The sequence below is a fragment of the Miscanthus floridulus genome, chromosome 14 (assembly GCF_019320115.1).
Source record: "Miscanthus floridulus cultivar M001 chromosome 14, ASM1932011v1, whole genome shotgun sequence".
Lineage (NCBI taxonomy): Eukaryota > Viridiplantae > Streptophyta > Magnoliopsida > Poales > Poaceae > Miscanthus > Miscanthus floridulus.
In genome coordinates, this window is record NC_089593.1 from 81,189,574 (window position 1) to 81,201,911 (window position 12,338).

General features: G+C 43.8%; 1 protein-coding gene across 1 annotated transcript; it reads right to left on the reverse strand.

Moving 5' to 3' along the window:
• Positions 1 to 1,967: 1,967 nt before the first annotated feature.
• Positions 1,968 to 7,516, reverse strand: LOC136504980 (AP-5 complex subunit mu-like). Its single transcript, XM_066500031.1, has 8 exons — positions 7,339 to 7,516; positions 7,112 to 7,261; positions 6,438 to 6,746; positions 5,865 to 6,148; positions 4,854 to 5,749; positions 4,132 to 4,188; positions 3,485 to 3,532; positions 1,968 to 2,828 (listed from the first exon to the last, which is right to left on the reverse strand). The coding sequence occupies exons 1-8, from the start codon at positions 7,407 to 7,409 to the stop codon at positions 2,754 to 2,756; spliced, it is 1,890 nt and encodes a 629-aa protein (XP_066356128.1). The 5' UTR covers positions 7,410 to 7,516; the 3' UTR covers positions 1,968 to 2,753.
• Positions 7,517 to 12,338: the final 4,822 nt, after the last annotated feature.

Below are 12,338 nucleotides of genomic sequence, written 5' to 3' on the forward strand. Positions count from 1 at the left end.
CCCCCCCCTCTTGGGCATCTTGATCCTTTCACATATGTTTTGTTTTGTGAGGCCATGGAATGTTAGCGATAATGTTGATTAAGAATCTTTGTGATTTTATGGAATGAAAATTTGCTTAAACAAATAAAATTTTGTTTAAACAAAAGTTGTAGTGCAAAGTGTGCTTTATAATGTGGGATCAAAGATTGATAGTATTTCTAAGTCAAATATGTTTACATTTGAGCTCAAAGATTGAATCCAAAGACTAATTCCCACACTTAGCCAATTTGACTAAGTCCCTGATTTTAGTTATAAAGTTCAATGTTTGGTGATTTAATAAATGAATTTTCATAAATAAAATTTGTGCAACTTTGCTTCTAAGAATTGTATGAAGTTTGTAATTCAATACTATGCTATTGTTTGGATTGTTTAGAAGTGTTTTGGTTACTAATTAATTACCTAAAAATGCTTAATCAAATCTGTTACGAAGGCACTGAAACTGAATTCAGTTTTCAGTTTCCATGTATATGTTTTCAAAACTCAAAATCTTTAAAACTAGTAATCTTTTGATGTTGGCCCCTAAAGAAAATTGGAGATCAAAGATAGATGAGCAACTTTTGTTAATGGAGATCATCAAGTTTCTACATGGAATCAAGAGAAAGACAGGGAGGAAGAAGCTCCGGTAGACATGAACAGTACACAGGCAGCAGTTTGCTTGCCGCGTCACCGCTGTGCGCCGTTTGGCCGCCTTCGCGCCGCCTCTCGCTCGTGGACGTGCGGGCGTCCGCGTGGTCGACTTCGCGAAGACGTTGCCGAAGCCATGACGTCGCCCTCGCCCGTAAAAGCCCGACGTCGGCCGCTCTCTCTTTTCTTCCTCTCTCTATTCCGCCGCCAGGCCGTCCCGCCGCCGGCGAAATTCATCGCCGTCGCGCCGCCTCCGTCCAATTCCTCTATAGCCAAGAACCAAACCGATCTAAATACTCCATGCATCAACTACCTAGGTCCATGCAACACGTACTTTACATCAAATCCACGGGCAGAGTATATCCTAAACCAATTGTACGCATCAACTACTAACAGTGAATGCTACATCCATCGACATAATCACATATTTCCTAACCCTACTCATGGAAGGTATAACCTAAGAAAACAAGAAATCGAGGAGGCGGAGTTCAACCTGGCAATGTAGTCGACTCCACGGACCGGGGACGTCCACTAGTCGGTGCAGAGGGAAGCCGGTCGGTAGTGCCGCCGCGCCGAGCCATCGAGGCCGCGGCTTGGTCCCCGTGGGCGCGGCTTCGCGAGCCCTCTCGACGCCTACTGAGGGAAAGCAGAGGGAGATCGAGGGTCGTCGGAATCGCGGGGAAGAGGAGCGGGGCAGGTGTGTGGAGGCGCGGGCAGTGGGGTGGCAGCGGCGGCGGCAGGCCACGACGCTAGAGGGAAAGAGAGAAGAAACTGGGCCGGGCTGGCTAAAACCTAAAACTCCCAGTCGCGCCAGCCCGCCCGGCACGACAGCCCTGTCGCGCCGGTGTCGCTGGCGCGACAGGACGGGCCCCACGGACTGCCATGCCAGCTCTGATCAACTATGGGTGCCACCGTGGCACCCCTTGTCGCGCTAGCGCATGTGGCGTGACAAAGTGTTGTTGTCGCGCCTGCGGGGCTGACGCGACTAAAAGGGCTACCTTGTGCAATTTCTTTTTGGTAGCGGTTATTATTAAAATATTTATTAAAAAAGGATTAAAATAGAAAAAAAAAATCCGTGGCTAGGCCATCCCTTCTATCTCTGACGACATCATACATGCCATGGCAATGGCAAAGAACGCATTGTTTCAGTGAACATGCACCGAAGCATCATAGTTGACCACAATTATTGAAGCTGCCGCAGACGCCTCTGGCATGATGCACGGCGGCACAGCAAAAAACGGATGAGCAAATCCAAATCACTCAGATTGTCAATTAGCTTTTTCCTAACCAAAACATGACAGAAGTTAAACAGAAGGGAACGTATATAATAATAACATGTCATGAGCCTCGCTCCTGTAGTCGTGTTGTTACAAGGCATTGCAACAGCAGCATGTAATAGGGATTTCTCGCTTAAATCTCGCTGGTACACCAAATCCTCACTTGTAAGAGCTACCAAAAGGTCCGCAACCGTAACAGATGAAAAATCCCACTGCCCATAAGATCATGGCTTCAAGACTATTTCGTCGTTGGGCTTCAGACAGCAAGATCTGTAGGCTTAGTTATAGTTTTTCTCCTTGGTAAAAAAAAGGAACTCCTAAATACAAAAGGAACAACTTCCCAGCACAGATCTGGTAGGATGAACAATGTGAACAGCTCTGAAGTCTGTACAGGCAGCAAAAGACAGGCACAAAAATGTGATGGCATCGTATGCTGGACAACACTACAACAACAACAACAAAGCCTTTAAGTCCCAAACAAGTTGGGGTAGGCTAGAGTTGAAACCCATCAGAAGCAATCAAGATTCAGGCACGTGAATAGCTGTCTTCCAAGCACTCCTATCTAAGGCTAAGTCTTTGGGTATATTCCATCCTTTCAAGTCTCCTTTTATTGCCTCTACCCAAGTCAACTTCGGTCTTTCTCTGCCTCTCTTCACGTTACTGTCCTGGCTTAGGATTCCGCTACGCACCGGTGCATCTGGAGGTCTCCGTTGCACATGTCCAAACCATCTCAACCGGTGTTGGACAAGCTTTTCTTCAATTGCACATGTCCAAACCATATGCACCGGTGCGTATGCTGGACAACACTGACAGTCATAATTCTCTAGGCAATGCAGCTGTCGGACATTTTCCTAAGGTGTTCCACAGAATGTAATCTCCAGAAGAAGCCTGTCAAAGGGGTGAACAATACACACATCATGTCAGTTGTCAAAAGACCAATATCTCATCAATGCTGCTCACAATCAGACAAGCACTCTTGCAACTATTAGTCATAACCAAGTGAATTCAAATTTAGACAGATCAGGCAAATAGTAAGTGTTTTATTGCAAAATGGAGTAATGAAAATATCAAGTCTGCTTTCTGAAGAAGAAAAAACTAAGCAGGCATGAAGCTTAAGAGCGCATCAGAAGAATAGTTAACCACCAAAGCCACTTAAACTAGCACGCACTGTACTTGTTTTTTTTTTCAGTACTAAACTGCTACAGAGACAGCTTCGCTTCCTCTGGTCTCTTGGCGGCTTTTTACCAAAAGTTTGTAATTTTCTGAAACTTAACAGAAATAGAAATGACAGGAAGTTCTCAAGTGGCCATTCTATAAAGAGATGTTCTTGTAAGAGAAGCCACAAAAAGCACCGTGGTGGCACATCAAGTGTGTATTAGTTTGTCACTATCTCCGTACTGACATAACAAGCTCATTTAGATGTAAGCATACACAACTGTAGGGTGACAGAAGATAATACAAAATAAACTCACTATCCAATTTCAGCAGGTTCACTATTTAATGGTTGCTGGAGCAAAATTGTATAGCTTTCAAGATAACGATACCTGCATTGAGTATTCAGCTGGGGCTTTTACAGAAGGATAGACGTTTACCTGCAGGAGGTCATTAAAGCATCAAAACATGATGTATTTTAGTTCATCTATATATTTCAATAAAGCATCAGATACCAAAAAAAAAAAAAAAAAAAAAAAAAAGAAGAAGAAGAAGAAGAACTTCTAGCACTATCACAAGTGCACAACAACCTCAATACCTATTCTATCACCTGTGCAGCAGTATAACATCATCACGCTGACAAAAAAAAAGGGCCTTTTAAGGTGGAGAGCGTTTAAGCAGAAAATCTTGAGTAAAGAAATTCTGCCTGACTTCAAACCGAGACATGATTTTCTCAGACTTGAGCTACTACCAAAATAACACAACATTTTAATCTAGATGCTGTGGTTTCCATAGGTGTTTGTGGGCAGGTGGCTAGATAAATCTGTAAACACGTGACATGTTGAGGTGTGATTGCCATTTTGCGACTTAACAAAATGCAGTGATTATCAACAATATTTCATTTTAGATATATATGCCAATAAGTTTATGAACATAATTGTCTACCAGATCTGTGGATCGGATAATATGTTTAGCCAAAGAATGGATTTATTGATGACAGCTCACCACAGTTGAGTGAGAAAGGTAATTTGTAACTTACAGATTTTGGATCAATTGTAAGACCAGACAGCGTGCCTCCAGTGATCTTAAAAGAAACCTACAGAAGAGGTTCATAATCAATCAACTGAGAAGATAGAAACCTAACAAGAAACTAAAACAAAAGAAAAGACAGACAAAAGAATCTAGGAAAGTCTTTGGAAATTCAACAGCATGAATGCATAGATAAACAGGTCCCACATACCCACCGGCATCACCAATATACTCCTAGTTGATATAAATGAAGTGTAATACTGATTTCCAGTTATATTTTTATCAGCTTTGGGCCTAGATACCATATGAAGAAATAATACAGAAGTCAAGTGTTTCACAGTCCTATATGAACCAACATAGTTAGCTATAACTTACCAAGCTGAAAAAGGGAATATGACAAAGGAGATCAAGCATACCATTCCCAGTGTTAGAATATGCGCCTATAGGGCCGGCCACATGGGCCTTGACGCCCACGCCTGGTGGCTGGGCTGCCTCTAGGGAATAGTGGTAGATGATTACAGATTAGGCAAGGTTCTCCGTTGAAGAGGTGTGTTCTATAAACCCTACTTGATCCTTTCCTATATATTGTACCTCCCTGTACTCTATCAATCAATCTACTATTTCCCTGTGCCATATTCACTTTCACCCAGGTACGGTACCATGTTCAAAACAAAAGGAACTGATAATAAGTTTTCTCAAGCTCTCATAGTACACTGTTTGGTAGAGGAATACCTTAGCATAATTATACGCTTGCCAAGACAATGGCTCTTCTAAATCAACTGCCTGAAGATCCTTATTGATTTTTTCCATGATGTAGTCATCCAAACTAGCTCCATTCTTAGCGTTATCTTGCTCACTATCACTATCTTCAGTATATCCAGTGCTTGAAACTGATCGAAATGATGAATTTATTCTCTGTACTGTTCTAGGAAGAAATTTAACAGTACCAGGGAAGGTAGCCTCAATGCTCCTACCACTGAGTCCCCGGCCGCTTGAAACAATTCTCCATTCAATTGAATGCTCTGTCATTGAAACTGTCCCAGTTGATGGATTTCCGTCATACGATGCAACTCTTCTTCGAGGGAATGGCATTGTAATCATGCAAAAGTCCATAATGAAGGGAGACTTGTAACCCTCCATCAATGTCAGCTTAAATAGAAAAGCACCTTCATTTTCAGAAACCATGGATAACTGGTAGAACCCTTTAACAGGAGGAGCAATGTTGCATGGTGCTTGATAATGCATCAATACAAAATTTCCTAATGGTGGCTGAAAAACAAGGGTTTGCTTATTAGCAGTGGGCTCTGAAGCTTGAACACAATGATGGAATGATGACACCTCGACATGAGCAGTTTTTAACCCAGTCAATGGCAAAGAAACATCAGGTAGTCCTTCAAGTTCAGCCCTACAGGTCACTTGTCCTGAAACAGAAAGGAAATCTGGCACATCATCACGGTCATACAGTGCAGCATTTATAGTTTCCAGGCTAGTAAAGATAATCCTTTGCCTCCCTTTGTACAGGTATGGCTTCCAGGCAGGTTGTTTCTGGTCTGTCGGAAGAGGATCACCAGAAAATCCAGTAGTTCTAATCGAAGTAACATTGGCATAATTGAGATCCTGAGGTGTGCCTGCCAAAACAAACTATTAGCTAAGTTGGTTCATTAGAGTATAGATCCATGAAGAAGCTTTACAAGAGAACATGAAGTATTATATGCCATGATAGGAGGCTTTGTTAACACTAACCAAAAGGCATTGCACCAATGATGAAGTTCCGCAGTAAATCCTTGTCAAAAAGCCTTACACCACCTTTTAAGGAGTCTGATTGAGCAGCACCAACAGGAGAAGAGAGTGAAGCAGTTGGTGCTGCAACAGGTGCGGCAATAGGCTTCGCTCGTGCTGAAATGCCTATACTTCCAGTCAATGAATCCAAGAGTCCACCAACAGACGGCCCAGAGCTAACGATCACCTCAGGTTCAGCAATATCACCAGTAATTATGTCCCCAATAACATGAGCAACCATAAATGCTCTACATTGAACATAAAGAGCAAGCGTGCAAGCTAGTTAGGTTGCTGGTGTTGAACTATATCAACTTTTCATGTAACGATCATGATTGTTAATTAAATGTTAAAGATGTCATTATATCACTTCCAAAAAATCTTAAAGGGGATCAGGGGCTTTGCTCTCTGTTTCTTAAAAATCTTGCACAAGTTTTTATACATTTGATTTGATGAAGTGCTGGTTGATTGATGGTCAACAGAATGAAACTTCAATAAAGAAGAACATGAAAATATAGTAGGTAAGCAAACTTACATTACCCTGTTATGCATGGAAGATTGAACAGGATAGAAGAAAGATTGCCATTCTCCTTGGTCGAACTCCCACAATCAGACCTTTTCAAGAGATTCTCATATGCTCTAAATGGCTGAGGATCCACCAGAGGCAACACAAGGACATAATACCCTCCACGCTTTTGCAGAACCACAGGCCACAGCATAAAGCCATCCCCTTCCACTTTATCCAGGCGTAGTGAGATAATGTGGCGGGTAATTGGATCATCAACCCAAGAATCCAGTCCCACAGACGATACGTTTGTACGGATGCCTGAACCGCGTGCAGTGCCCTCCCTGCAGAGCGTCAAATGTCTGTCAAATATGTATCACATCTCACCCAACAGCATTACTGAATTATGCCACAACAACACAGGCTTACCTACAGTTTAAGAGAATGAAGTGCAGAAATTAATCGCAATTCTTGTAAGAACTGTAGCTACTTATTTGTTTGCTGCTATACATGCATTAGGAGCTTTCAGATTGTAGTATGTTTTTAGACAAAAAAAAGGGTACCATTTTATCATTAATCAGAAACTCTGAATAATGTTCTAACACCCGTCCCAATTCACTTGTACTCACAAGTAAAATCCAGTAACTGGTATTTAAACATCCACAGCACAAAAAGCTAGCTCAAGGACCAAGAGAAAGACAGAGCGAACCTTCTCCGGCGCTCGGCGAATGCGGCGGCGACCTCGTGGTCGGCGGGAAACAGCAACGGCGCCGCTCCGGTGCCCCTCCGGTCTCCCTCTCCATCGCCTTCCTCCGCCTCCCACGCGGCACGCCACCGCTTCTCCACCACCGCGAACCGCCTGGCGCAAGGGAGGAAGAGGTGAGCCCCATGGGATCAGAGGGGCCAAATCCTGACCGGAAAAGCTCGGATGGGTACCTGGAGAAGGCTACGGTGTCGTTGGGCGTGAGGATCCAGATGGCGCGTACGCTGCACCCGCCGCCAGACATGGCCTACCGGGGAATGGCTAGAAGGGAGGAGCCGTGCCGCTGACGCTGCTGCTGCGTTGCTGCGGGACGAGGTCGGAGGAGGAAGACGACTTGATGGGCCGAGTAGGATGCTTTTCTTGAATGTGAGAGTTGGAAGCGCAGAAGGCCCAACAGCCTAAATCTTAAGGCACCAAACGTTCAGCGTTGGGCTGGGCAACCCATATGTGGGCCCATTGCGTCCAGGCCCCGACGCCCCTTCAATTTTTTTCTATATTTTTTATTTGAAAATCTTTTTGCTAAAAAATATGTGGTGTTCGTGTTTTTTAAGAGGCATGGGACATAGATTTATACTGGTTCAGACACGATGTTATCATGAGTGTTGTATTGCTTATGTATCATGTGTGCTAGGGCTGGTTGCGGAGTTCAGGATTTGTACTATATATTTATTTATGGGTTGTGGATCTATTCGAGAGATGTTGATAAGGGGTTTCCCACCCCTCCTTATATAGTCCAAACTGTAGGGGTATAAATAGAATCCTAATCGGTTTACAGGTAGGTTTCCTAGCCGGTTACAACAGATGGAGTTGGTTTCCATGTATACCTTATTGTGCTTGTCTACCAAATAGATGAGGTATTCATGTCCGGTTGGGCCTCTCGAGTAGTCGGATCGAGCCACCCGCTCCTAGTTGGGGTACCTGGGTACCATGTACTCCATCTGTCCTGTAATATATAATGCATTCTAGTATTCAAAAATTATCCTCAAATATAATGTATTCTAGAAGACAAAAACCAATTTGCATTAAATATTTTCCATTTATCAACCAATCACCATTAATTACGTTGATGATAGTATCTTATTAGAAAATAAAATGAGGGTACATGCGCCTTTTATGTTCTCTCTTAATTTGTCTTAAAATTCCTAGAATGCACTATATTACAGGACAGAGGGAGTAGTTGATAAGATTCTTGAACCCTAGACAATGTCTTTAAAAGGAAGCGAGCGATTACCACATACAAGCAACTAAGGTTAAACCTAGGGATTTTTCTCGGAGCCAAGGAATTGGACCTAATAAGTACCACCAAATCAAAGTCACCAAATGTTGCCCCCTTATCTGAGTCAATGCCGCCAATCTTGGTCGACTACAATCATCAACAAACTTCACGATGATAATGGATGAGCTAGCTAGAAATAGGTACACTCCCAAATGTAAGAAATATGTACCTTGGCAAGAGCTTAGTGATTTTGGTGGTTGAGTAACAACATAATCAATGGGTCTAACCATGTTTGCTAGTATATCAAGTGTTTAGAAATATGGATAGATGCAAGGATGGACTTGAGCTAGGCTAAAGGTGAAGTTCAGGGAATCAACACCTCAAATGAAGTTCAAGGGAAGTATCGGAGACCCTAGAAGACAAACAAGAAGTGAAACCTGAAAAAAGGACATGAAGAAAATCAACTTAGAAGGGCACTAGAACTAGCTAGCACCGGAGCTTTTCCGGTGGACACATATGGTAGGTAGTGTCCGGGTCAGAAGATAAGAAAGGTGCATGACATACATCCGGTGTGTGCACTTTACTTTTGAGACTCCACCCCATAAGTCATTTTATTGCAAAAGCCCAACCCCTACTTTTTTTTGCAAAAAGCACACACCACTTATGTACGCAGGCAATTTAATTTTTTTTCAACAATTGAGAGTTGTTTATGTATTCTTTAGAATGTGTGCTTGTGTGTAAAGGACCATCCATGAAAACTAGATATTGTTGAAAGGTCCTAATGGCTAGAGGGGGGTGAATAGCCTATAAAAATTTCTACAACAACACTTAGCAAACCGGTTAGACAAATATGAAGCGAAGCGAGTGTTGCGCTAGCCTACTAAAAATGCAAGCCACCTACCACAATTCTAGTTTATATAGTCTCTATCCACACAATGATTATGTCACTACACTAAGTTAGTGTGCTCTCAAAGGCTAACTAAAGAGACACACTAACCAAACTAACAAGCTCTCACGACTAGCTACACTAAAGAGCTTGAAAACTAGTTTACGGTAATATAAAGAGAGAGAGCAAGATGGTTATACCACCGAGTCAAAGAATGAACCAATCAATTAGAAGAATGAATACCAATGAAGACCAATCACCTCGAAATCAAATGATGACACAATGATTTTTTACCGAGGTTCACTTGCTTGCCGGCAAGCTAGTCCTCATTGTGGTGATTCACTCACTTGGTGGTTCACGCGCTAATTAGCATCACACGCCAAACCCTTAATAGGGTGCCGCACAACCAACACAAGATAAGGATCACACAAGCCACGAGCAATTTACTAGAGTACCTTTTAGCTCTCTACCGGAGAAAGGTCAAGAACCCCTCACAATCACCACGATCGGAGCCGGAGACAATCATCAACCTCTGCTCGACGATCCTCGCTCTTCAAGCCATCTAGGTGGTGGCAACCACCAAGAGTAACAAGCGAATCCTGCAGCAAAACACGAACACCAAGTGCCTCTAGATGCAAACACTCAAGCAATGCACTTGGATACAATCCCAAGCTCACAAGGTTGCTATGTTAATGCAAATGGCCAAGAGAGTGAGCTAGAGCCGGCCATGGGGCTTAAATAGGAGCCCCCCATGAAATAGAACCATTTTACCCCTTCACTGGGCACTGCTCGGGGTGACCGAATGCTCTGGTCCGATCGACCGGACGCACCCTACCAGCGTCCGGTCAATGGATGGCTGCCATGTCATCCCTCTCTTCAAATACTGAGCGCTCGATCCTAACGGTCAAGTGATGACCGGACGCAGCACAGTGCCACGATCGGACACAGGACCCCCAACGTCTGGTCACTTCTAGTAAGCCTCCACTCGCGACTGGACACGTCCGGTCGGTCACAATCGAACGCAGCACCAGCATCCGGTCCTTTCTCCTCTTCTATGTGCCACCATGTCAGCGGGACCGGACACGCCCACTCAGCGTCCGGTCATGAAGTGACCCAGCGTCCGGTCAAAGACCGACGCCAGTGTCTTCACTGCTTCTACTGACCAGACGCGCTGATCTAGTTGAGGCCAGCGTCCGGTCCACTCAGTGAAACCCTGTCTTTTCTATACAGTGCGCCGATGGCACCGTAGGACTGTTCGCACTCTATGGTCTGACACTCCGCCAGTGAAGTTTGTTATCCTTGCTCCCAAGTGCTAAACACAATATGTATCACCTTTGTGCATGTGTGTTAGCATATTTTCACAAACATTTTCAAGGGTGTTAGCACTCCACTAGATCCTAAATGCATATGCAATGAGTTAGAGCATCTAGTGGCACTTTGATAACCGCATTTCGATACAAGTTTCACCGCTCTTAATAGTACGGCTATCGATCCTAAATGTGATCACACTCTCTAAGTGTCTCGATCACTAAAACAAAATAGCTCCTACCACTTCTTATACCTTTGCCTTGAGCCTTTTGTTTTTCTCTTTCTTCTTTTCAAGTCCAAGCACTTGATCATTACCATGGCATCACCATCATCATGTCATGATCTTCATTTGCTTCACCACTTGGAATGTGCTACCTATCTCATGATCACTTTGATAAACTAGGTTACCACTTAGGGTTTCATCAATTCACCAAAACCAAACTAGAGCTTTCAATTGTGACACCAATCAGCACATCAAATGAAGTTCAAGGGAAGTATTGGAGACCCTAGAAGACAAACAAGAAGTGAAACCTAAAAAAAGGACGCGAAGAAAATCAACTTAGAAGGGCACTAGAACTAGCACCGAAGCTTTTCCAGTGGACACATATGGCAGGTAGTGTCCGGGTCAGAAGATAAGAAAGGTGCATGACATACATCCGGTGTGTGCACCTTACTTTCGAGAGACTCCACCCCATAAGTCATTTTATTGCAAAAGCCCAACCCTTACTTTTTTTTGCAAAAAGCACACACCACTTATGTACATAGCCAATTTAATTTTTTTTCGATAATTGAGAGTTGTTTATGTATTCTTTAGAATGTGTGTGTGTGTAAAGGACCATCCATGAAAACTAAACATTGTGACACCAATTTTCACTTTGTGTAAAAGTTTTTCGTCACAACATGGTGAATAAGCATAATCGAAGCACCGAAAATAGTCATGATACGTCTAGCTTGGCTTTTAATGGGCCTATGCATGTTGGCGGAAACAACAAGAACAAATGAAGCACGTGCATACTAGGGTGCAATGGGATGGACTAGGGGCTGGGCATGTGCAACAAAACATTTTACGTGGTGGAATATCAGAATCAAGTGACTTATATGGTGATTTTTGCAAAAAAATCCATTTATTAATATGTAAAGATGCTCCTTAAATCATGCATATAATTAGCACTCTTGGATTATTAGTTTCATACCAAGAAAAAAAATAAAAGTCACGCCATTGTATTTTAGCTCTCATTTGCTTTTGGCTACCAATTTTTTGGCATAGCCAGGGTAAAAAGAAGGCGGTAGGAGATCCACCCCCCTCCCCCCTGCATAATGCGTTCACATGTGATGATGCACATATAATATAATAGAACCGACCAATTTATAAGATCACAAGTACAATGACAGCCCGCAAACGGTCGCACTGTCATACAGAGGCGTGCCTTGACCGGCGAGAACTCACCGACGGCGAGGTCACCGGCCACGAGGTCACCACCAACATGTTCCCCATCCTATTCCGCACCTACAGGTACCCTCGGTTCGCTCTGAGGATCACCGGAGCTAGCTCGCTAGCGAGCATGGCGGCTCGGCGGCGGCGCGTGGTGGTGCTCCGGCCATCCCCGGCAACAGCATGGCTAGGCCAGTGTGACTACAGCAACTACAAACCCTCGTGGAGCTCTACGGTGCGGATCGAGCCACGGTGAAGCGGCGGTGAGCTCCGGCCACGTGCATAGCGGCACGGCAGCGCACAGAGCACGATGGTGGTGTCACCGTTCTGA